This window comes from Terrapene carolina, unplaced genomic scaffold (genome assembly GCF_002925995.2).
Source record: "Terrapene carolina triunguis isolate 2854851 unplaced genomic scaffold, T_m_triunguis-2.0 Scaffold112, whole genome shotgun sequence".
In the NCBI taxonomy this organism is placed as follows: domain Eukaryota; kingdom Metazoa; phylum Chordata; order Testudines; family Emydidae; genus Terrapene; species Terrapene triunguis.
In genome coordinates, this window is record NW_020664463.1 from 1,618,738 (window position 1) to 1,643,132 (window position 24,395).

General features: G+C 42.2%; 1 protein-coding gene across 1 annotated transcript in view; it reads left to right on the forward strand.

Annotated features, from left to right (window-relative positions):
• Window positions 1–24,395, forward strand: part of DERA (deoxyribose-phosphate aldolase) — a 97,286-nt gene that overhangs the window by 45,556 nt on the left and 27,335 nt on the right. The window contains exon 6 of the mRNA XM_026652288.2: window positions 9,221–9,349. Within this exon, the coding sequence (XP_026508073.1) occupies window positions 9,221–9,349 (129 nt within the window). The remainder of the gene's footprint in view (window positions 1–9,220; window positions 9,350–24,395) is intronic.

Genomic DNA, 24,395 nt, shown 5'->3' on the forward strand with positions numbered 1-24,395 from the left:
AGCTCTTTGGGGCATAGACAGTCCTTTTGTTCTGTGTTTGTAGAGTGCCTAGGACAATGGAGTCCTGGTCCATGATTGGGGCTCTTAGGTGCTACCAGAACACAAATAATAAATAATAATAACAGGAGTGAAATTGCCATGGTAAGTAGATGATCCTCTTTTCCTCCACTAAAGGTCACACCCCCAGTAAAAGATTGAAAGATACTGACTGGGAAGTAAGCAGAAAGCTCAAACAGCTGCTGTCCACAATATATTTGTTCTAAGGACCTAAATGGAGATATAAATAATCATTATCATTCAAATGCTGTTTTAAAGCTAATTCGTTGTGTTGATTTTTGTGTTGCAAAAATTAGTCTAATTCAGTGACATGGGAGATACTTATGCCCTATCCATGTTATTACGAAGCTAAACTGGTTTTGAAAAGAGTTTGGTACAATTTGAACAGTGGTATGTGAAACCATTTTAGAAGCCAGTTTAGGCCTTTTCTGCACTGTGGAAATATATCACATTAGAAAATGAGCTAGCACCATTTTAACTTACTTAAACATGACTTATCTTCTAGAATAGACTAGTACCATTGTGTGGGTTTTTAAAAAATATATTAATTGATTGTGGTTAATCATATGTCCCCCTCCCATAATCAGCTAACACATTTTTTTAAACACAAAAGTGCATGTTTACAGTAGGCTCCAAATTGTGTTTAGCATCATGCTAGTTAAAATGTGCGTGTTAACACATTTTCTAAAACAAAGCATTTTATGAGTGTAGACATACCCTTTGAGTGACCAGACTACAAAGATTAGATGTGCTAGACTTCTAGTTGGAACAGTGTGCGCACTAGTTGGGTTCAAATGTGATTCTGTAGCACCTTTCCTGCATGGTTCAGAAACTGCTTAGTGTAGACACAATATGAAGTAGTAATAGAGACATTAGTGGAGGCACAGTCTTCTAGTACTTTTTATAGGGTGTATACAAATGGAACTATTCATAAATAATCTTCTCATAAACATATTTAGCATTTTAGCATTTTAATGGGGTTACACTATGCAAAATATCAATAGCATTAATCCCCTCCCTTTATTTTTTTTACTATCTGACCAAATTCTGAATAATAGTTTTTTGTGTAGGATCCTAATGTGGATCCAAATAATTAAATGATAAGGCGACTTATATAGTTCCACTATTAAACATTCTTGAGAGCTGCAAAAATCAAAATGTTTAAATTTTTAAAAAGTGGCTAATTAGTTATCAGATATGAACAAATTAATTTTTAAAAGTGCAGGTTGTGCCCTTCTGTGGAAAAACCCACTGACTGGGATCAGTGAGGGGGATATTCAAAAAGTTCCCTCATGGTGTTTCCAATAGATAGTTCTGTCATCGAGGCAGGGTTTGTCCCATCCACCTAAGGAGCAAAGAAAAGGTTCAACTCAGATTTCCCCATCCTCTAAATTCTACTGGAGGCCAGAGCCATCTGCACAACAGGCCCCTTTGTCTCCACATTTGCTCTGAGTTTGATTTCCTCTACTCCTTTCAGCCACAGCCAAAGGCTCCCTGACCCACCAACAATCCTCCCAAGGGAGCTCCACATTGCAGTGGGAGTATACAAACTCGGACGGTATTAAGATCAGCTGAATGCCAAAGAGGGGGGAAAAAAGGCACAGCACCTCCACTTGCCCACACAGGGATCTCTAAGCCTATGGATAGCTGGACAGAGAGTATTGCCAAACCCAAGTGTGCAAAAATCATGAGATTTAAAACCACCCCTCCTCCCCCCAAAAACAAAAAAAATAGTTCTTTTGATTTGCCTTCTTGCTTTAGAGTTTTTAGGGTTCACTTGGCTCACAAACTTTTCTCCACAACCCGTGAGAGCTATAAACTTTGTAACTGAAAACTAAAGTTCTTGTATAATCGCTTGTCTCTGGGAGCTGGGACTGTAAGGGAAACATCAAATATTGCAAGACTTGATATAAAATAGAGAGCGTTTGCGATTTCCTCCCCCATTCCCCCCCTTTTTTTTGTATGGGCAAGGAGAGAACCACATATGAAACGGGTGCCTCTGCGTGACTATCTCCACTTTATTGCTTGAGCAGGGTTTGCACCCCGACAGCAGACTTGAAGTGGCCATTGCTGCTCAGTGGTGGCCATGTTATAAACAAATGCAATATTTGTATTTTTTCCTTCTTTAGTGTTCAGACAGACATCTGACAATGACACTGTTCCCATACAGTTCAGATATTCCATCCAGCCCTATCACTTTCTCATAGCTGTACTTTTGTTCACAATCAGAGTTACAAAGCATATTATCACTGCATATCCAGGAACGGGAGTGAGGACTAGTCTTGAGCACAGTTCCAGCTAACCCAGTTGACTGCAAGAGAGCCCTATCCACAAGAGAACACCAATCTGCCCTAGAGTAGCGACAATTGGTGTCTGAAAAATTTGTCAAGAATTGTTCTGCTTAATGTGCAGAATAGTGCTGAATAGCTGTTTCTGAACATGCCTCCAGTTACCGTGCTTCAGAGGTCACAGCATAGGCAGGCTTTAGACACAAACTTCTTAGAACAGGGGTCACTGAGTTACCCCATGTAATCATCAGAAAATAGAACTTAAAGTATATTGTACATGATTATGAAAAGGGATGTCAAAGAAGAAACAATAGAGGGACTGTGGTGGGCTTTGTACCTCGTCGACCCCTTAAGTCAGGGGGGCGGGAGGTAACCCCACCTCTCTATGCCTACGTCTGTTTTCTAACCCGCCCCCCCCAGTAGTCAGCACAGTGTGGCCCAATGGCCAGGGTCAGTCTACTGCCTGTTCCCGAGTGGGGTAATGCGGCCTAGTGGCCAGAGTCCATTCAATGTGCCCCTAGGGCAGTGCAGCCTAATGGCCAGAGCCCGCCTAATACCGCTTTCCCTAATGGGGTAGTGCAGCCTAGCATCCAGAGTCCATTCAATGTGCCCATAGGACAGTGTGGTCCAATGGCCAGAGTCCACCTAATTCCCCCTCCCCTAGTGGGGTAGCGTGGCCTAGCGGCCAGAGTCAATACTGCCACCTTTGGAGGCAAAACAGGGGGCCTAGTGGCTGGTGCCTGGGGACCATCACAAGGGAGTGGCGGCCCCTGGTAGGGGGCCCTGGGCCCACCCGACTCCACCATGCCCCAACCCAGGGCCCTGCCAGCGGCAGAACGGTCCACCACGGGGTCAGCGGGGAATCCTACTGAAACACGCTGACCTCATAAGGGTGGGAGGTACCACTCCCTCGCCCTCTCTGGGTCACTTCCTACTGGCTCTCCTGCAGCAGTGGTCCATATGGTATCGGGGTCTCCAGGCTCCTCAGCACCAGACACTCCCTGGGGTTCCGATAGCGGCAAGCCTCTGGTCCAGGTTTCTGGCTCTTCAGCTCCCATAGGTAAGGGCTGTAACGGCTCCTGCGCTGGAGCCGCTGCCAAGTGTCCCTCCTCGGCAGTCAGCCCTGACTGAGCAGCTCTGCAGGCTTTTACACCTGACTTCCAGGTGGAGCATGCCCAGCAGCACCTCAGCGGTGGGCTTCCTTTGCTAGGAGGATCTGGCACTCAATCACAAGTTATTGGGCACAGTGCAGAAATTACTGTGTGAAACTGTGACCTGTGTTGTGCAGGAGGTCAGACTAGGTGATCGCTATGGTCCCTCCTGGCCTTAAAATGAATTAACTCCTATTGAAGTTAATTGGAAGTTGCAGGTCTTAGGCTTTGCCCCATGAAACAGGATGAACCGGCACCACTGCAACTGTGGTGTGGATGTTTTAACTTGAACTGTATCCGCTTTTTCTGCATGTGGTGACAGACAGTTACGTATGAACAGAAGTAACTGGGGAGGAGCACTCAGATGTGACAGGGTGGGTGGAGTAGATTAAAAATAGACAAATCAGATTTTGACTTTTCATTTTATTCATTTCTTTTATCCACAGAAAGTGTTGTGGCAAACTTGAAAGCAGTTTTTTTTTTTTTTAAATAAATAGTTGTGATTTATTTCCACAAGGGGGTCACTGAGTTTATCACTGATAGATTTCTGAGAGTTTATGTAGGAATGTACATCTGTGTGTACTGTAGCCTATCATATTTGTCATGAAAAGAGAACTATCCAAGGAACAAAATTTACTCACCCACCCTTACAACACTGACGATGACATTAACGGGGAAAAAAAACCCTGATATTTAACTCGCCCATCAAGGAAAGCAACTCTAGTGGATGAGGGGAAATTTTGTTGTAAGGCTGATGTTCAGTATATAGGATTAACATTCTACAGACATATATATGATTTATAATATAGCCCAAACTCTGGCTATATCTAATGTCTAGAAATGATAAATCTTTTTGCATTCTACAATTTATTTGAGGAAGCCAGAGAAAGGGCTAAGGAAGTCTTTCCAAGCAGGACCCATGTGTTATATAAAATTGAAAAGTGGTGGCGAGGGCAGTAAATACATCTTTGTTCCAGTGACTTCATAAACCACAACTGTTTTGCTCATGTGCTTTATAATAATGACAGAACCTTTGCATATACTTGTAGCCCCAGTGTATTTTTATGGTTGTTTTCTCATGCTGTGATTCTTCAAAATTTCAGGTGTTCTTGACAAAAATATGTGTGGTTTATATTAAGTTTTTTATTTTGCAAACTAGATCTTTCTGTTTTTATGTATTTTTTCAGCTTTTTTCCCCCTAGACTGTGGGCTAATTGGAGTCACCTTGATAGATGAAAACTGCATTTTCTAAGTTTTTTGTGACTTTGTTTAAAAAGTTGCTGGACAATGTTATATTAAGTATTTTAGTGAACATCCAATTATACTGAGAGTTACTTTAAAGCTATTCTTACATATTGTTGAATATATTTATTGCACTTGAAATATAATAATCTAAATCTGCTTTTTAACAATTTTAACATGCTTTCTAATGGTGCACGTTAAAAAATTGTTAAAGAGCAGATTTAGTACAGTAGTACTTTTCTGAAAGTATTGTGTATTTAACTATCTGATTTTTTCCACTGGCATATTATGAATGAAAGGCAAATGACATTTTTGTTTGGGAGAGCAATAGGCTGCAGAAATGGAAATGGAACACTATACAACAGTATAGGCCATGTGTCAAAAAATATGGGCTTGATCCATGGCCCATTGAAGTTAATTGGGAATCTCTCTATTGACATCAATAGGTGTGTGGGATTGGGCACTATGGTCCCAAAGCCTGCTGAGATGCCATGATCATGCTGCTCAATCTCCGCCAATCCCTTCTAGGTAATTATGAGCTCACCATCAGCTGCTCTATTATAGTTGAAGCACCAATGTCTTTCTGAAGGCCGAACTCCATAGGGGAACTGTATACCAAATCCCTCCCCAATACTGGTTCCAGTAAGGCTTCCTTCTCGGATGCCACTAAGGAATTGAAGGATCTGTCACTTTTTCAAAAGGCCACTTCAAAATTTGTCTCCATCTCCATTGGCCCACTGGACTTTGGTAACAGGAAGTTGCATTGTTAACGGGGCTATTGACAGACCTATATTTGGAGAGTGACATCCACAAAATCACTTCACTACCTGCTCACCTCCCAAAACTTGCCTGGATTTGGTGGGGGACCTTGTTTCTGATTCTCATTGCAAGAAGATGGGTGAGGAATGGAAACGGAGGGGAGAGAACTATGAGAAGAGAAAGGAAAGGAAGATTAAAAAACCAACCAACCAACAAAAGAGCGAGTGAAGGTCAAACCAGAAAAGGAGAAATTCCTTAAAACAGGTTGGGCAACTTTAAGATAATAGAGGGCCACAAATCCACTAAAATTCTTTGGCAGGCCATGGAAAATTTTAAGATTGAGCAGAGTCACTGAGGGGCTTGGTCTTTTAACAAAGCTGCTGTTGCCTCATGCCACTCTGCATCCCCATCAGCACAGACTGTACCTCAGTCAGCTCCTCAGCTAGTGTCAACGGACACAGTTCTGTTGACTTTAGTGGTACCAATTTACAACAGTCAATGGGGCTATGCTGATTTACATATCAGCTGAGGATCTTACCCAAATCTAAAGGCTAAAAGACAGGCTATGATTCTCTTTCTCCCCTTTGAGTCTTTGCTGAGTTGAAAGTGACAACTTTTAATACAGATGTTGCTCTGTGTTTGCTACTATTAACAATTTTCCCTGGAGTGTTGAGGATTTGTTGGGTGTTTTTTTTTTTTTTTTTTTTACAACAGCCAGAAGTTGGCTCTCTCACAGCCTTTCCAATGATAGTGGAGTAGTGTCATGGTCTAAGTTTCACATCTGAAACAAGAAGGCTGTTTCTACACTAGTCATTTTTGACATAAGAAGTTTTCCACCATTACTACTAATTGGTTCAGTGCCACCAGTTGTAGCAAAAGGAGCATTAGTGTAGACAAGGCATGAGGCAGTCACTGGCATTTTAACCACTTTGTCATCTAGCCCTCTTCAGGAAATCTGAACAACATAGTGGTTAAAATACCAGGGGCTGCTAGCATCCTGTATGCTCTTTCCCAGTGATGGGACTGGTGGAGCTGAACAACAGACACACATTTTTGGCAGCAAACCCTACCACATACAAAGCCAGGACTCCAGGAAATCATGAGTTCAGGTCCGGTATGATCTACTCAGCCCGGTTTCTTTAGGAAGCATGCAACTTGAGTATCATGAAGCTTGTGCAAGTAATTTGGATGCAACCCTAAAATGGCCTCCTGTCTGCTCTGTGTGAATACTGAAGCCTTTTTTATAGGGTTGGGGGCTTGTCCCAACATCCGTGATCAAAACTTCCTCTCTCTTTACTATATTGCAATATGACTTGTGCCAGTAGGGTACCTTCCCCCCAGGTGCTGTAAAACTGAAAAGTGTGTTAGGATATTTTAGGATCAAAGGCACCATATAAAAACAAGATATTATCTGTAACAATTGTTCTCTGAATATATGGTAATTATTACAGACGTTATTGTGTCCCTACTGCTAGAGTCAGGGGGGAAAAGTACATATCCATTTTCACCATTACTTTGAAGAATGTGGCAGAAAAGATACTGATGGCTGAGGAGCCTCAGTTATTCCTCTTCATTGGGTGCCACACATCCCATTGGCTAGTGAGGCAGTTAACTCATTCCTGCACTAATTTCATATAGAAGCACATATCAAAAGTGTGTGTGTGGGGGGGATAATACTATAACTACAGCACTATCTTCAGAGAACAAGATCATTTTCTTTCATGGCATCCAACCTAAATTTACATTCTATTAATTTGTTTTGAAATTTTTGGCAGCATGTCTTAGAACTAGAGAAAACTTGAATCTTTTCTTATTGCTACTGAAACTAGTAGAACATGAAAGCTGCTTTCCTTGGTTTTCTAAAGGCTTCAGGAAATAGTCACTCTACAAAAAGAGACTGTATTATGATCTAATATGAGCATCAACCAGTCATATTATCACTTATCAAATCCTCTACTCAAGCAAATAACACAGGTTCTTTGTGTTTCCTTTCTGAGTGTTGATTTGATCTAGGAGGCTTCTGGAGTATCAATAATACATGTTCGACTGTATGGTAGCACTGATTAATTCACACTTTGGGTACAGAGTGAGATGTGAGGTAAGCCAGGTGTCTATAAAGGGACTCACTAAGTGCATTAGCCAGGTGTCTGCTAATATGCATAGTATGTCACAGCGGAACACTGCAGTGCTATCAAACATAGCAGCTACATCCTGACATCAATAGAATGCAGAAGCACAGCAGGTGGAGTGGAGGACCAGCAGTGAAGCAGTTTGATAAGTCCACTGAATGGTTTGGACAGTCTCTTGGGGGTGGAGAGAAGATTGCTAGTTTATCACTAAACATGCCTTTGCTCTGTAGTGTCCACAATTATCATGGTCATTGCACAGCAAAGATGTATTTAAATATATTTTAACTTTATTTTATCATTTATTAATATACATTGATTTCCATTCATGTATTAACAAATCTTACTCATAATCTGAATTTGTTACCTTTAAAGGACCCAGTTTGGTTGGTCATCCTTTTATCTGTATCTTTATTTGGTTAAAATTCCAAAAATGGGAACACTATATTATAAAAACTACTTGATTCTGATATAAAGCTGTCTGTCATTGTTTCCACCGAAAGGGCTTCCCATACTTGATTTCTCCAGGTCGCTAATGTTGGGGTATCTGCTCTTTTTCAAAATGTCTGTAGTTATATTTTACTAGAAAAGCATCACTGTGTATTAATATACATGTTTGGATTTATCTAGTGGCTATTTCCCATCCTTTGTTATTTTAGAATACTTCAGTCTCCACCAAAATATGGTGGATTTCCCAGTGCTTCCACACTCACCCCTCATTATCTGATCAGGTCAAAGGGGTTTAATCATTTTTTAAAACAATATCAATTAGAAGTCTCTTAATGTTTTCAAATTTATTCTAGTCCATACTGAAATAACAGTCTGCCAAGTTGCAAGGGAAGGGCACTTGGGGGTGTGGTGTTCCTGTGGCTATGACAATCGTTTCAGATTCAAAAGAGTTTTTTTGGTTTGTTTGTTTCATAGCTACAGGTTCACACAAGATCTCCTTCCTGAATTCTAACCAGCTCATCTTATCAATTATGGATAAGGATAAGGGCCAAATTCTGCCCTTGGATGCGTGTATGCAACTCCATTGGGAACTGTGTATGTCATCTAAGGGCAGAATTAGAAATGGTGGGGTAGAAGAGGGGTGGAAGACAAGACAGAGTGGGACAGGCTGAAAAACACATTCCAGAAAGTAGAAGACATTCCAGAAAGTTGATGACAAGGCCGAGAGCATCAGAAGGCTGGAGCGAGAAGGAGAAAAATGACACAATGAATGTGCAGGAAAGCTATTAACAAGCAAACAGGAGAGACTTTAGAAGTATTGATAATGTTTTATTGGTATATTTAGGGCTAGTCAGTGAGATTTTTAAGTCTTTGTCCTGTTTATACTGCTGACTTGTTCTCATATGCCAAACATATTTGAATATTTTCTTGGTTTTGAATGAAATGAAGTTAACAGCTATTAAAATGAATTTGAAACTGTATAGCAGTGCTAACTACCTACACAGCAATGTGATTCAATGAACCTTTAACATTTAGCTTTATAACTAGTTCTTAGACCTGTTTGCATTCACCCAGAAGTGGAAATAAACACCATACTTCAGAATGTTTCTTGACCAGCTTTTATAGTTTTAAAATGACTTTCCTGTAGGCCTCTATGAAGAGATCCGTCAGTTTCGTCAGGCCTGTGGAGATGCTCACATGAAAACAATCTTGGCAACAGGAGAGCTTGGATCACTTACCAATGTCTACAAAGCCAGCATGGTAGCGATGATGGCAGGTAAATATATGCATTTTTAAACATTCTGTAGATAATGCAGTTACGAAAATCTTTAGTTTTAAATTAGGGGCTTGATAATTGGATGTTAAATACTTAGACTAGACAAAACTGTGATCTAACACCCCAGCTAGTAACTATTAATATCGCAGGTAATAAGATATGTCACTTATTTTGTATAAAACTATGATATTTATTGGAGCTGGTCATAAAATGGGAAGAATGATTTGCAAAAGTTTAGTAAAAATTTTCCCTATATTTTAATTTATTTGTATTTATAGCAGCTCCTAAAGGCCCCCGTTGAGACTGGGCCCCATTCTACTACTCACAGTACAAACCCATACTAAGAGACACTTCTTCCTCTGAAGCAGTTATTATAAGGTAGTAAGTTTCATCTAAATTCAGAATGTCAACAAAGCTTTTCATCAAAATTTCAGAATTCAGAACATTTGGACCAGTTGTAATACGGACAAAAAAATCTGATTTGTAAACATTATTAATTTGCCAAATAGTACATATGGGAGAACTATTTCCCTTTACCTTGGACTACATTGTGCAACCCTTACTCATACCAATGACCACTTACACGAGTAAGTCCCATATAATAATTCTACCACCTTATATATTCTTAAATAGCACTTCTCATTAGATCTCAAAGTACTTTACAAAGGAGGTCCGGATTAGTATATCCAGTTTCCAGATGGGAAACTGAGGCAAAGAGAGGTAAAGTGACTTACATAAGGTTACCCAGTAGGTCAGTGGAAGAGACGGAAATAGAATCAGAGAATCTTGAATCCAAGTCCTGTGTTCTATACACTAGGCCATATTGCTCCAATATTGTTGGGACTGCTGCTGTAAGCTCATGTTGATGAGCCACATCTATCCCTATATAAGTGCAAATTTAGATCTGTGTATTGAGGATGAAATTCACCTTTGAGCCCTTGAAGTCTGGTGTTCTCAGGGTTTAAGTGGTGCATATGCCTTGTGCTGGGCCTCTGCACAGGTATGAATATCACCCGATGTTAGGGCTTATGTACTCAGGATGTTAGTGCGTGGCAAGCCATCGTGCGAATCTACAGTGCACCAACTTGCCATGCAGTAACGTCCTGTGTGGGCACTGCTACGGTGAACTAAAAATTCCATAATGCACTCTGACAATGGAACTTTTAGTGTACTGTAGCTGTGTGCATACGGGATGTTATTGTGTGGCAAGCCAGCATGCTATATATTCACACCCTGGCTTGTTGTGCATTAACATCCTGTCTGGAAAAGCCCTTGTAAGAATGTATAATAGAAATTTGCACTGGAAAAGTACTGCTCAGTACTAGAATACAGTCAGATCAATGAAAACTGAAAACATATCCAGTATGTGCTTAATGGATTTTATTCATTTGATCATTCTTTTAGAGAATTCTTTTATACACTGATAGTAAAGCATTGCTTTGATTTATTTTATAAATAAGACTATTATACTGTGGCTGTTATAGGAATTACAGATAACATTCATTAGTATTTGTGTGCAGATAGCTTCAAAATGACAAGGCCCTCTGCATTTTCAGGGAGCAAATGGTGTCTGCTAAAGCATCCCATCCTCAGTGCATCTGAACAGGGATGTATACAATTTTGGGGGGAGGGAGGGTGGATCCTTGTCCAAGCCAGGGCCGGCCCACAACATTTTGGCACCTGAGGCGGGGAGCTCAAATGACGCCCCCATGCTCCCTCGCTTGGGCCTAAACTTTGAAAAGTCTCAATTCTGCCTTCTTCCTGTTCTACTCCTCTCATGGTACTGCTCTGCTACCTACCCCAATAAAGGAGAACTAACAACTTAAAATGCCTTGTTCAGAAAATTTAAGTAACACTTAACTTTCAAATGCCTGAACAGCAAATGTAACTTTTCTTGGTTGCATAGTAAACACTGGCATTTTTATCTGTTTGAATAATCAAAGTGGTGCTTTCTGTGTCTTCTGGGTTGCAAAGATTTGAAGTGTTTCCTGCTGAAGGTCCACAGTCTGGGCCAGCTCATGCTCTATTGAGATGGTTGCAAGGCCGACCAGCCTCTCCCATGTCATTGTGGAGCGTAGATGTGTTTTTATTAATTTCAGCTTGGAGAAGCTGCGTACTCCACTGGCAACTGTTACAGGAAGTGTTAGAAGTATGCGCAGAGCAACAAAAGCATTTGGAAAGATGGTGGTCATCTTATTTGTGCACATATATTCCAGAACAGCCTTTGGAGTTGATCCTGCTGAAATGTATCTTGAAAGGTCTTTCAGTTCATCACCTAAATCACTCGCATCAATATCGCGCATGTCATCATGTGTCAACACTGTCTCTAGTGCCCTGCATTGCTGGTGTAGGTCTTCTTCAGGTATAGTGAGGAGTTTTGGAATATCATACAATATCCCAAATATACTGCTGTGTTCCTTGAGCTGCATGAAACGTTCTTCAACTGACTGCATTGCACAATCTAGCACCTGGTTAAAGAATTCAACTTTGAATTGTTGTTTGGAGTCTCTTATGGGATTATCCCATGCCTCGTAATCAAAATGTCGTCTTTTTCGGTGACTCTTGTATTCTTGAATGGGTGGGAAAATAGCTTCAGTGTGAAGTTCCTCTGCTAACTTCTGTGCACTCTTCAGAACATTTTGAAATCCTTCGTATGACCGGTAAGACTGTAGGTATGACTTTGCTTTGTCCAGTTGTTCCATTCCTCCAGATATACCAAGGTCAACACCTTGGAGTCTCTTGCTTACAACATTTATTTTAAACAGTATGTCATGCCACAACACTAAGCCACACAGAAATTTGAAGTTATGTATGTTTCTGGTGATTCCATTTCCCTCTGTCACTGTTCTCCCATGAACAGTTCCTGTCATAGCGTTATCCTCCATAATGGCAACTATGACATCATCTATCTTCCCAATTTGGTGTTTGATAGGCTTTATCGCCTCCACTCGACTTTCCCATTGTGTGGCACTCAGTGGTTTCAGTATCAGAGGATGTTCCCAGATGTTGCTTCAAAATTTGCCATTGATGCAGAGAAAAATACATAGATGCTTTGAATTACATTAAAAAATTCAGCAGCCTCACTAGAAGCTGAGGCTGCATCACTGACCATCAAGTTCAATGAATGAGAACTGCATGGGACAAGAAAAGCTCGAGGGTTTAACTCTCAGATCCGTGTCTGCACTCCTGTTCTTTCCTCTGATGTTGACACCATTATCGTAGCCCTGACCTCTCATGTCAGCTATCGCAATTCCTGTATCTTTCAGCTTTTTAAGAAGCACATTTGTCATACCAGCTCCTGTAGTATCATCAGTGTCAATAAATTCTAGAAAATGCTCTCTGACAGTCACCATTTCAGGGACATTTTCACTAGGTTCTGTTGTTGTTACAAAACGCACCATTAAAGTAATTTGTTCCATATGGCTGATGTCAGGTGTGCAGTCTAGAATAACAGAATAATATCTTGCTGACTTCAGATCTGCCACAATCTTCTGTTTGACTCTTGTTGCCAGTAACTGTATGATCTAATTTTGAATTATTTTTCCAAGGTAGTGGTGTGTATACATTTCTTGGGTGGTGACTCTTCTTAGATGCTCCTGGAGCACAGCATCAAACTCAGCCATCAGCGCCACAATTTTAAGGACATTTTCATTGTTTGGCACATACAGCTGATCTGAAGTGTCACGCAGTGCTAGGTTTTGGGTAGCAAGCATTCTCACAATGGCAGTGAACCTTTTCAGAACATTTTGCCAGTAAAGAATCTCTGATGCAATCTTCTCTTGATGCTGATCATCTATGGTGGCCTTTAACCTTAGTCTCATCTCAAGCTCTTTCCACCTATGGAATGCTCTCTGGTGATTTGCTGCCTTCTCATGGCATGCCAGATTTCTAGCCAGATTTTTCCAGTCCTTTGTTCCTGTAGAACCCAATGTGGCTGGAACATTAGACTGGAAGAGTTTGCAACAAAAACAGTATGAAGCATTCTGGGTTTTTGAGTACATAAGCCATGGCTTCTCCACTTTGTCACCATTGGGGATTTCATGCCAGTAATGTGTTGGATGGAAACTTCTATTTTCATTGTCTTTGGGGAACATGAAGTTTTTCACTTGTTGTGGCCCATGCAGTACAAGGAAGTCCCTCAGGCTACTGCTCAAGTGGGTCCACAGTCCTGGATCATTTAGACTTTCAGGAACTAAACTCAGCAGGGTTCTATTCTCAAAACCCCTTCTACAAATCCACCTATTTCACAGTGCTCGTTAAGAAGAGACTTTAATAAGTGAATTAGATGGAGGGAAGTTTAAATTAGAATCACCTAAGTTATCCCCATCTCTGGAGTATCCTGTCTTACTTGTGCCTATCTTTATTACAGTTAGCTCTCTGAGACAGATAATATCTTTATTTTTGTGTAGGATAAATCGCCAAGCACATTATCGACATTGAACAAATACTACTCTAATAAAAATTTCCAGCTCTGCCACAGCTTTCTTCTGTGACCGTGTACAAGTTAGCCTCTCTCTGTGCCTCAGTTTCTCCCTATGTAATATAGAGATGATACTTTTCTACCTAAAAGGTGTTGAGAGGCTCAATTCCTTAGTGTTTTTGAGATGTTCAGATAGTACAGCGATCAGGACTGTGCCTGTAAATATGGTTTTTATCCATACATCAAAATAATTTGTGACAAGTGGTGAGCCATATAACAATTACACTGTAGTTTAATTTGATCCGCTGATCATTTTCACCTCTTTTGTAATACATAATAGTTGAAAACTGGAAATTATTTTGGTTTATTCTATACATTATCTCCCCCCCCCCCCCCCCCCTTTTTTTTTTTTTTTTTTTACGCTGGTGTAGTTTTCTTGCAGTACAGCAGGTGGCTCTATTGCTAATGATTTTCCTTGCATCATGATTCATTTTGTAAGTACTCTTGTGAATATGTATAGTACCTTCTTTATTTTGATCTCTTGCTTTCTGTTTGAGAGTGGGTGTGGGAATCTGAACGATTGGAGAGCTGTATCCAAGTGGTCTGGGTCAAATTTGGAAACATGGGAGCTTGACTGTCACATAGTCAGAGAACCCAAAACTCCAGTTGAAGTCCGTGTGAGCTGCAGGTGCTTAGCACCTCTGAAAAATAAGGTGCTGTTGCCTAGACCTTCACAGGTGTTTAGACGCCTATCTCCCATTGAAATCAATAGGAGTTAGGCATCTAAATACCTTGGAGAATCTGAGCCTGTGCACCTAAAGTTAGGTTCCTAAATCTCTATTTTCAGGCACTTAACTTCTTTGCAATCAGTACTATGATTTCTTTTTTAAAAGCTGTGCCTAATTTTCAGCTCCTAAATCTTTATTTCAGATCCTGAATACATGATCTGATTTTCATATGTGCTGATCATCAAGCAGACCCATTGAACTAGGTAGTTGCATGAAGGATGAATTTGATACTATGTCTTGGACCATGCTAGAAACTATCATTTTGCATGCATGGATGCAAAAAGAAAAAAAGAAAAGTTGCCATTGCATGATCCTGAGAAAACTGGATACTTTTTGCTATCATGCCTAACAGAGATGAGGATTTTTTTTTTTAAAGTAAACATTTGTACTGTTGTGATCTGATTATTTTGCTGTTAAATATCTGTTACTGCCTGAAGCTGATAATATCACATCAAGCCAAAATTGTGAACTTGGGCTCAGGTTTTCAAAATTGAGTGCCTCGTTAGGCTCTTAAGTCCATATTTAGGCATGGTAAGAAGTCACCTGATTTGCAAAACAGGTGCAGATCAAGCCACTCCCATTGATTTCAGTGTGCTTAATTCTTGCGACCATAATACGTTTTTCACCACAGAAGAATCAGATAATTTAAAAAGCAATACAGCTGTGGGCTTTGTTTTTGTTTTTTTTAAATTCTCACCCTCATTAAATGACTCATGGAAACAGCTACAATTATACTAGCAAGAAGCATGCTGTCAATCCTGTTAACTTTAAAAAAGTTACAGTGATGCTGAATCTGGTTCCTAGATTGGGAAGGGCCCCAAGAGTGTAAAGAGTAAGGACACCAGAAATTCAAATGGACAGATATGCCTTTCTGTGTTTTAACTATTACTATTAGTAGTAGTATTTGAATAGTGCCTACCAGCCCCAGTCATGGACCAGAACTGCATTGTGCTAGGTACTTTACAAACACAGAACAAAAAGACCATCCCTGCCCCAAAGTGGTTACAATCTAAGTAATCCAGTTGCCAAGGCATGTAGGGAGTTTTCTGGGACAAGTTGGTGGGATCTGAGCCAGAAGTTTCTGTAGAATAAGCTTTAATCTAAAATAAATTACTCACCCTTGTCTGATGAAGGAACCCTTCTGAACATATGCCGATTCAGTGCTGCCATCTTGAATTTACAGACAGCTAATCTGAAACAGACAGGCCCCTGAGATCCAAATCTAGGACTAGCAAACAGCCTGAGCAGTCAGGTTGTGCACTGACAACTTCCTCCAGGGCTGGAGCGGGAGGAATCCTTCTACCCTTGAGCAATCACTGGCAGCAGAGAAGTTCTGTTGCCCTTACAGCCTCATGGCTGGAGAAGCCTCTGTACCACTTGCTCTGCATAGCCACTCCAAGTGCTGCTACATTCCATTTGCATACTAGAACTGGTTCTGCTACAGGAGGGCCATCCGTAGCCATTGGGGAGTGGGTGGGATTTGCCCCTAAGGGAGGTGAAATTTCCTCCTTCCAGCTCAATGGGGTGCTAACTGTGCAACTCCTCTCTGTGACTTAATTTCACGCCTGAAAAATGCTATGTCTAACGTATAGGATCTTTGATCTTCTCTCATCTGTTGCTCCAAACCTTGTGTACACCTTAAACACTGGTGGCAAGTAAGAGAAGTCTTCTGGCTGACTCCCTGGATAATTTGTCAAGGGTTTATTTTGTCTAAGCATTTCTGTATGGATATTGCCTGATTTTCAGAGGTGTTGTACACTCACGGCAGTTTGACTTTAGTAGGAGCTATTGGTGCCCAGCACCTCCGAAAACCAGGAAATAATGGGTTACATTAGATTTTATGTTGCCAGTGATATCTAAACATAACTGGAGAAACAACTGGCTGCTGCAGTGCTAATATTAATTCATTAAGTCTTGCAAATTTCAAAAGGCCTGGAGGCACTACAGTAATCCCAAATTAATCCCAGAATTGCATCAAAAGAACTTTTTCTGTGTCGTTATTTTAAATCCAGGTCAGCAAACTAACCCTCCTCCCAATGGTAACAAACTCTTTGCCCCTTAAACAACAGGAATTTGTGGAACAGGCCAAGGATGTACTTCGGTAAATATTCAGAGGGTGAGAGTTCCTGTGACAGGGAAGGCGCTATCACCTTTCTGTCCTCTCAAGATTATAATGAAGGATGGTCTTAATTGCAGTGGTGAGGTATTCCTATGTCCCCAGGTAGACAGGTCCTATGTTATTTCACATCCCAATTCTGTTTCCTTATGGCAGAGGACAAAAGTCCATCTTCGGCCTAGGATTCCTACCTGTTCTTTAGACTTTGCTAGGCAACATATTTAGCAAGCGCTCTTCACCTGATCCAATACCCATTGAAATTGATGGAAAGACTCCCATTGGCCTAACGGTTTTAGCATTAGGCCTACAGAAGGTTGGGGAGCGAGTGCTTGGAGCTCAGCTGTCCAACAAACCCAAAAAAGAAGTTAGTGGATCAGCCCATGTGACTTTATTGCTTGCAGTCATATTGTTGGATTATATTACTATTTAGAGAACATGAGGCACATGTCAACACTAGTCAGATTTTTTTTTAAAGGAGGTGCTCCTTCATATTCAATTTCTTAACATCCCCATTACGTTATCCCCAGTCCACCCACATTCTGAATGTTCAGCATTTCACAGTGCATTGTAGCCACATTATTCAAGCATTTCATTGTCCTCTGAAACATAAGGTGTTGACAGCAGCCAGAAGCAGGATACTAGACTACACGTACCATTCATCTGATCTGGCAAAACGTGTGCCTAGTTGAAGGCTGTGATTTTCAAAGGAGTGGGAAATATGTGTTTAAATTCCATTGAAATTCAATGGGAGTTGGACACCTGCCTCCTTTAAGCTCTTTTGGAAAGCCCAGATGAAGTCTTTGAGATTTGACTGACAGTATTAATTCTTCTGGAATATTTAACATTATACACTGCTCTTTATTTAACCCTGTGCTAAACCGCTACAAAGATCTTGACATCCCTCCAAGGATAATAAGTTAGCTGAGAGGTGCAATTCTTGCAGTGTTAGGGAAAAAATAGTGGCACCTGGGAGTGAGTGCACATAAGTGGCTGAGGAAGTACATTATTTTCGAGGAAGCAGACTGTAATTCAATATGAATCATGAATCTTACATCACTGGCTGTTTATCTGCCATGCTCTTGTTTCTTGAGGTCTTTGAAGTCTTAGGTGATGTCTATGGTGCAATTAGACACTCAGACCTGGCCCATGCCAGTTGACTTAGGCTCGTGCTAAGGGGCTGTTTAATTGTAGTGTAGCTGTTCAGGCTTGTAGCTGTTCAGCCTGAGCTCTGGGACCTACCCACCTTGCAGGATCCTAATGCCTGGGCTCCAGTCTGAGCTATAATTAAACAGTCCCTAAGTGCGAGCCCAAGTCAGCTGACACAGGCCAGTCACAGGTTTTTAATTGCAGTGTAGACATACACTTAGGCCTTGTCTACACTGGCACTTTACAGCACTACAACTGTCTCGCTCAAGGATGTGAAAAAACACCCCCCTGAACGCTGCAAGTTTCAGCGCTGTAAAGTGCCAGTGTAGACAGTGCAGCAGCGCTGGGAGCTACTCCCCTCATGGGGGTGTATTTTTACAGCGCTGGGAGAGCTGGTGCCACGACTACACAGCCACGTTAAAGCTTTAATGTTGCTAGTGAAGACATGCGCTTAGAGGTGGGCTAAGGGAGATCAGCTTCTTAAGGGACACTGATTACACCTGTGATTTTATCAGCTGATTGCCAAACACTGAGGAGATTGAACCAATCAGTGGCGTTCCTTTGCTGGTGGCTGCACTCGCTGTGCAAGTCGTGCCCATTCCTACAGCAGATATTCAATCCTTTTAACCTATTGGCAGTACCAAGACTAAAGGGGCCAAATAAGAGCACATTTTCTCCAAGCCAGTAGGCACTGTGCTAAGTTTTTCTCCGCTTGGAAATTGTTTTTATATGTATCGTTGCTTCTATCTTAGCCTGTGTACACAGCTTTGCTTATGACAAGAAGGCCTGTGTGTTTTTGACAAAGATATCAAAAAATTGGCAAGCCAGCTGTACAAGAATGGGGTAGGCAGCTGTAGCTTCAGAAAACATGTGGAAAACCTTTTCTGTATGAATTAAGTAAGGGCACATGCCATGGAGAAAGTTTGTTTGGTTTTGGAAAATGGGTTTTAGCTGTATTGTCCAATTTTCAAAAATATCCCATTAGCACCCGAAGACTTGTATGGAGCAAGAAAGGGATGCAGGTGGGGGATTGAGATGGGGGAACTGATAGGTAAATGTACCCATTTTAGGAGCTAGTTTTCTGTGTGTGTCATTTTTTCCCCACATGAAAGCTGATCTGATATCACTCAGACCCTCCTCTGTCTCACCCCTGGGAAGTGTGGGGGAAGAGATTGAGGCTGTTATAGATGTTTGGGTTTATTAGAATATTAGAGGTGTTCACACAAGTATGCAACTACCCCCGGAAAGGTCATGAAGGTGCAACCCATACTCCTTAGCAAAGGTGCTCTTTGAAATGACTAAATATGCATAAGGAAATTAAATGATTGCATATCAAAGCATAATGGATTTAGTCAAATACATTTGGAAATACAATCCTAGAATAATTGAGTTTAAAAAGAGGACGAGGCAAATGTCTGAACAAACTAACACTTGTGATCTCTATGTATTGTAACAACTGCAAAAAATATAAAAGAGCGAGGAAAACTGCTCTGTGAAAGGGCTACACTGGCAGGCCAGACAAAAGAAAAAAGGCAGATGGAATTTGTAAACCGAAAACATTTCCTGACCGAGACTTTATTTCAGTCTGCTCAAACAGGAAAAGAAAAAAATTCCCACTTTCCTAGTCACCCTTCAGAAGTATCTGCCACAGCTCATTACAAAAATCAATTAAACTTTTACAACCAAACCAAAATTGAAGCAAATGGTCTCTCTTACCCACTGCTTTGAGGAAAGCCCACTAGCACAGTCTGGCTCTTTGGCCAGAATGGTGCTGTTTATATACCCCTCCAAATTTCCCAGCAGGCCTTGCCAGAAACTAGGACTGTTAGGAAAGACATTTCCCAGCAAACTTGCTGTTCTGGATCTCAGAAAGCGATTGGCTTTCTTACAGTAAGCCAGCCTTGTCCCTGACTACTGAGGGAAGGGGGGAGTTGTAGCCTTCCCTGTTCATGGAACTCCCAGCCGAGGGCCCTGAAGCCACAAGCAATAGGTTGGGCTTCTTCACAAACCCTAGACGAGTTCCTCTCCCTCAATGATATTGTTTCCTGTGCTAGGAGATGGTAGTACTGGCCCGATTCTTAAAGGGCCAGTACACCACCTTGCACAGGCGCCACCTTGCACAGGCACCACCTCGCAAGAGGGGATGTGGCAGGCTAATAGCTTAAAAGAAGAGACAGGACAATCCAAGGTGTTTAGAGGATGGGCACTAGAAAATAGTCTTGTCTCACTTCCTCCCCCACAAAATTTCCTCTGTTCCTAATGCTGGTGCAGCTCTGCTTATGCTGTGAATACTGGGAGCATGGGCAGAAAGGAGCTGGCAATTATTGGCATTTTAAGCACTATGTCCTGTTCTATGAAGGGCAGTAAACATACTGGTAGCTGTCTGGGTGCTGGGAACATATTCCTGCTGTGACATGTGGACTATCCTGCTCCAAAGGAGAAAAATTCTTCCAAGCAAATGTTTTATGAGAAATGAACAAGGGAGGCGAGCAAGCTGGCAAAATCTGAGTGAAAAACTAGGCATACTGTCTGCAGTGTAGGAAAGTGTAGGAAACAAGACTGCTGAATAAATAATAATATGTAGCACTTTGGATAACTATGTACATCTTCAAAGCACTCTACGCACATTAGCAGAGTAACCTTTACCACACCCCACTGAGGTGTAAAAGGATTCTCTTTTTGATTTTTTTACATAAGGAGAACCCAACTGGCAGAGCAAGTCAGGAGCTGGGATTAGAACTCTGGAGTTCCTGACTTTAAATCCTGTGCTCTATCCAGAAGTTGAGATGTCACTCAGAGTTCACAGCATATTGTGTTTAAGGAAAATTGTGATTTGTAACTAAAACTGCAGAGATCTAGTTAATTATGAAACTGAAAGCAAGAAGCAAACCAAAGCAGGAGAAGGTGTGGCAAGAGATGTAACAATGTTGAGCCCTATTCTTCGCTTTTTATTACAGAGTTGCAATATCATTGAGTTCACTAATTTACTTCTGCTTTACATAATGGTAAAGGGTAGCTTGTGTCCTTACCATAAGTCCTGAGTAAGGGGCAGTGCATAATTGCTCCAAGAGCATACAGGTCCAAACTGTTAGCCTGAGGCACAATCTGGTGCCTAGTTCCTTTCATCCTTCCAGAGGGAAGTAATCTGTGTGAGTCCCATAGCGGGCATGAATTGCTTCCCTTCCACAGCGGTTCCACTGCACTGGCTGGCGTGTTTGGACAGGAGAGGAATGGAGTTAATGTTTGACCCAATCCCTGCTGTTTCCAACTCGTTGTTGAAGAGGGTGTAGCAGTCTCTCAGACTGCTCCGTCACTCGTGTGATGACACAGGATACGTACTGATAGTCAGAGCAAGGGAGCAAGGAGACACTTTACACCTCCTTCCTTCCCTGCATGGGTGTGTACAGCAGGTCACAATCTGGTCCTTCATGAGAGGAGAATCAGGCCCATAATCAACAGAAAGAAACCACATTATCTTTATATAACTCTCTCCATTCTGCACAGCAGATGTCTTGCATCCTGCATAGTCTGCATTTGTTCTGCACATTCAGAACTTCAGCTGACATCACCAGAAGTTCAGTGTAAAGAGTGAGTCCCGATTCTGTGCACTGGAGAGCTGCTGTATGGAAGAGTGTATCACAGTGCAGGGCAGAGAGGAGGGTTTTGAATAAACATTTAAATTAGATTATGGAATAAAAATGTTTTTGGATGACAAGGTAGAGCAGGAAGTGTTTGTGCAGAAATCTCTCTCGCTGGTATAGCAATAAAAGGGACTCCAATTATTCTGAGTGAAAAAGCAGTAATAGAAAAATGAAGGACGATGCATGTTCAATAAGGCAGTACAGGACTGCCCCCTGAAATGGTGCAATTGCCAACAAGCTTAGAGTTATTCTACAACTAATCTTTGGAAATAACGTAGGCATGAGAGATAAGTTTGAAGTTGAAAAGCTCTAAAGATCCAATCACATCATCCTCAGATTTGAATTGCTGATGACAGTCCCCAAAAAGGGTGGTGACACAAAAAATATTGGACGTGGGTAAAGCAGACCTTGAAGGAATGCAAAATGAGATTTTAAAAATCTGGCTGGAATTCAATAACTTATGTATGGGGAATCAAAAGTGAAGGAGTGGAAAGTAGTTAAGAAACAGTAGGGGATCTTATAAAAATTCTTGCAGTAAAGTCAAAAGAGGAACAGAAGAGAGTGTGGTTAAGTTGAGAGCTAAAGTAATACCAGAAACAAACAGAGGCCTTGAAAAAAATAGAAAGCACCTGCAAGGGAGGGTCTGAGCGTTATAGAAATAAAGTGAGAATACTAGAATTTCATTAGTTTACACTTCAATAAGCTGCAAACCCAAATATTTATACAGCACCACACTTTTATTGCCTAATTTTAGGTCTTCTACTTACCAAAAAGTGTACTAGCTGGCTTCTATAGCAGTGTTGGAGGGGAGATCAGGGTGTGTGCTGGGGCACTCCCTACTTCTCAAATGATGACACTTGCTGATTCATAATGTAGAAAGTGGTAATTAGAAAACAAAATTGACAAGAAATTGCAAACGATCGTAATTAGCAGTGAGGCTTATTTGCACTTATACAAACACACTGAGCCAAATTCTCTGCTCCCCTAAATCAAAGCAGCCATGCCAATTTAAACTAGATAATCTGGCCTACTATTTATGAATTATTACAGTTTCATTTGGTAGCGGCCATGATCTACAAGGTGATTTCCAGCCCTACAAGCAGGACTGTGCTTTCCCCAAGGAGCTCTCAGGGGACAAATGGACAGACAGACAAATGGGTCAGGGAGGGAGAACAACTAAAGGAGGTAGTATACTCAGAAGACCGAGGATTAGGACTCCTGACTGCCAGCCTGCCGTTGACATTAGACATGTCACTCAACCTCCTTGGGCTTCTGCTTAGCCATCTGTAATATGGATGTAAGACCTTTCACCGGACCTTTTGTCAGATTAATTAATGAATGTTTATCAAGTTTGTAGAACATTTTGAATGAAAGGTACCAAATAAATGGGGGGGGGGGAATTTTCTCGATGACAAAATATTACTCCGCTTAAAGACACACAATGAACTGGGCATTTTACCTGAGTAAGGAATGAAGGCCAAATGCTCCTCAGAGAAGATCTGTTTGTGGAGTGGAGATGTATTTCTCTCCACGTATTCTTTTGTTGTAAAATACAGTTCTTCTTCGAGTGCTTGCTCATGTCCATTTCATATTAGGTGTGTGTGCTCACCACGTGTACTGGTGCCGGAAGTTTTTCCCTTAGCAGTATCTGTAGGGGACTGGCTCTGGCACCCTCTAGAGTGGCACCCGCATGACGTGGTATAAGGGCGCTGCCGACTCCACCCACCCTCAGTTCCTTCTTGCCGCCAGTGACGGTGCTGGAACTTCTGCTGCTTCAGCTAGCTTTCGCTTAGTTCAATGTATCTCACGTTTCTTTGTAAAATAGTTGTATATAGTTAGTTGGTCCCGGACAGGACTCAGCCTAGGGATGTGGCATGCCCCGATCCCCAGGCTTTAAACCATGCGATCGTTGTAAGCGGCCCAGGCCCATTAGTGACCCACACGTTAGCTGTTTAAGATGTCACAGCTGTAAGTCGTTCAAACCCAGAACAAAAAGGCAGAGACACATCCGTTTCAGGGCACTCCTGATGGAGTTGGCGCTGACCCCAGCACCGGAGCAGAGGTCCGACTCAGCCCCGAGCACCGCAACGTCAGTACGGAGCGCCCCACCACTGCCGTTTTCGAGCCAACCTGCCCCAGCCAAGAAGCCCCAGGGGTCTGCGAGGGGAAGATCTCCCACTTCCTGTAAGGGAAGGGAGAGGGCTGGAGGAGAGCCAAGACCCGTGCTGGGCGGCTCGACACCTCCGTCTGGGAGTTGGGCCCCAGCTCATGTCAAGCGGTCGAGCCCCTCCTGTACTATGCCTGCCACACCAGACAGTGACGAGGGCTTCCGTCAACTCGAAGTCCCATCGACGTCCGAGGCCCTGCAGGGAGATTCTATTGACGCCTGGCCCGCTTCGACTCCCGGTTCCACTCTAGATCCCCTGTACAGGTCAAGCAGCGTGAGGCGTAGATTGCCGGTCTTCCAACGCAGATCCATCAAAGATCCCTGGGGTCCCACGGGAGGGGCTAGTCCCGATTGGACAGGTCGGCGTCGAGGCACAGCGGCCGGCACTACGGTGAGGTCTCTCCGCAACATCTGTTCTGCTTACGACTCTGGTGCTGATCAGGAGTCCCTGGTAGCAGGACAGGCCCCAGCACCAGAGGTACCGTTGACCTCATCGGCACTGCAACCGACCCCGGGCCTCTGAACCAATGGCCAGCAGCGTGGTACCCCTGGAATCCATGGGGCTTCACCCAGCCTTCCCAGGCTGCCCGATCAGTGGTGGGGGCCTCAGATAGGCTATCTGCCGCAGCATCCCGCCTTCCTCCAGAAGTGGAGGCCCCACAGGGAAAGACCCCTCAGGCTCATGAGGACCTAGGGGAGCAGCCAGATGGACCGCCAAGGGATGTGGTGGATCCCTTAGTGCTGGATTCATCCTCATAATCGCCAGAT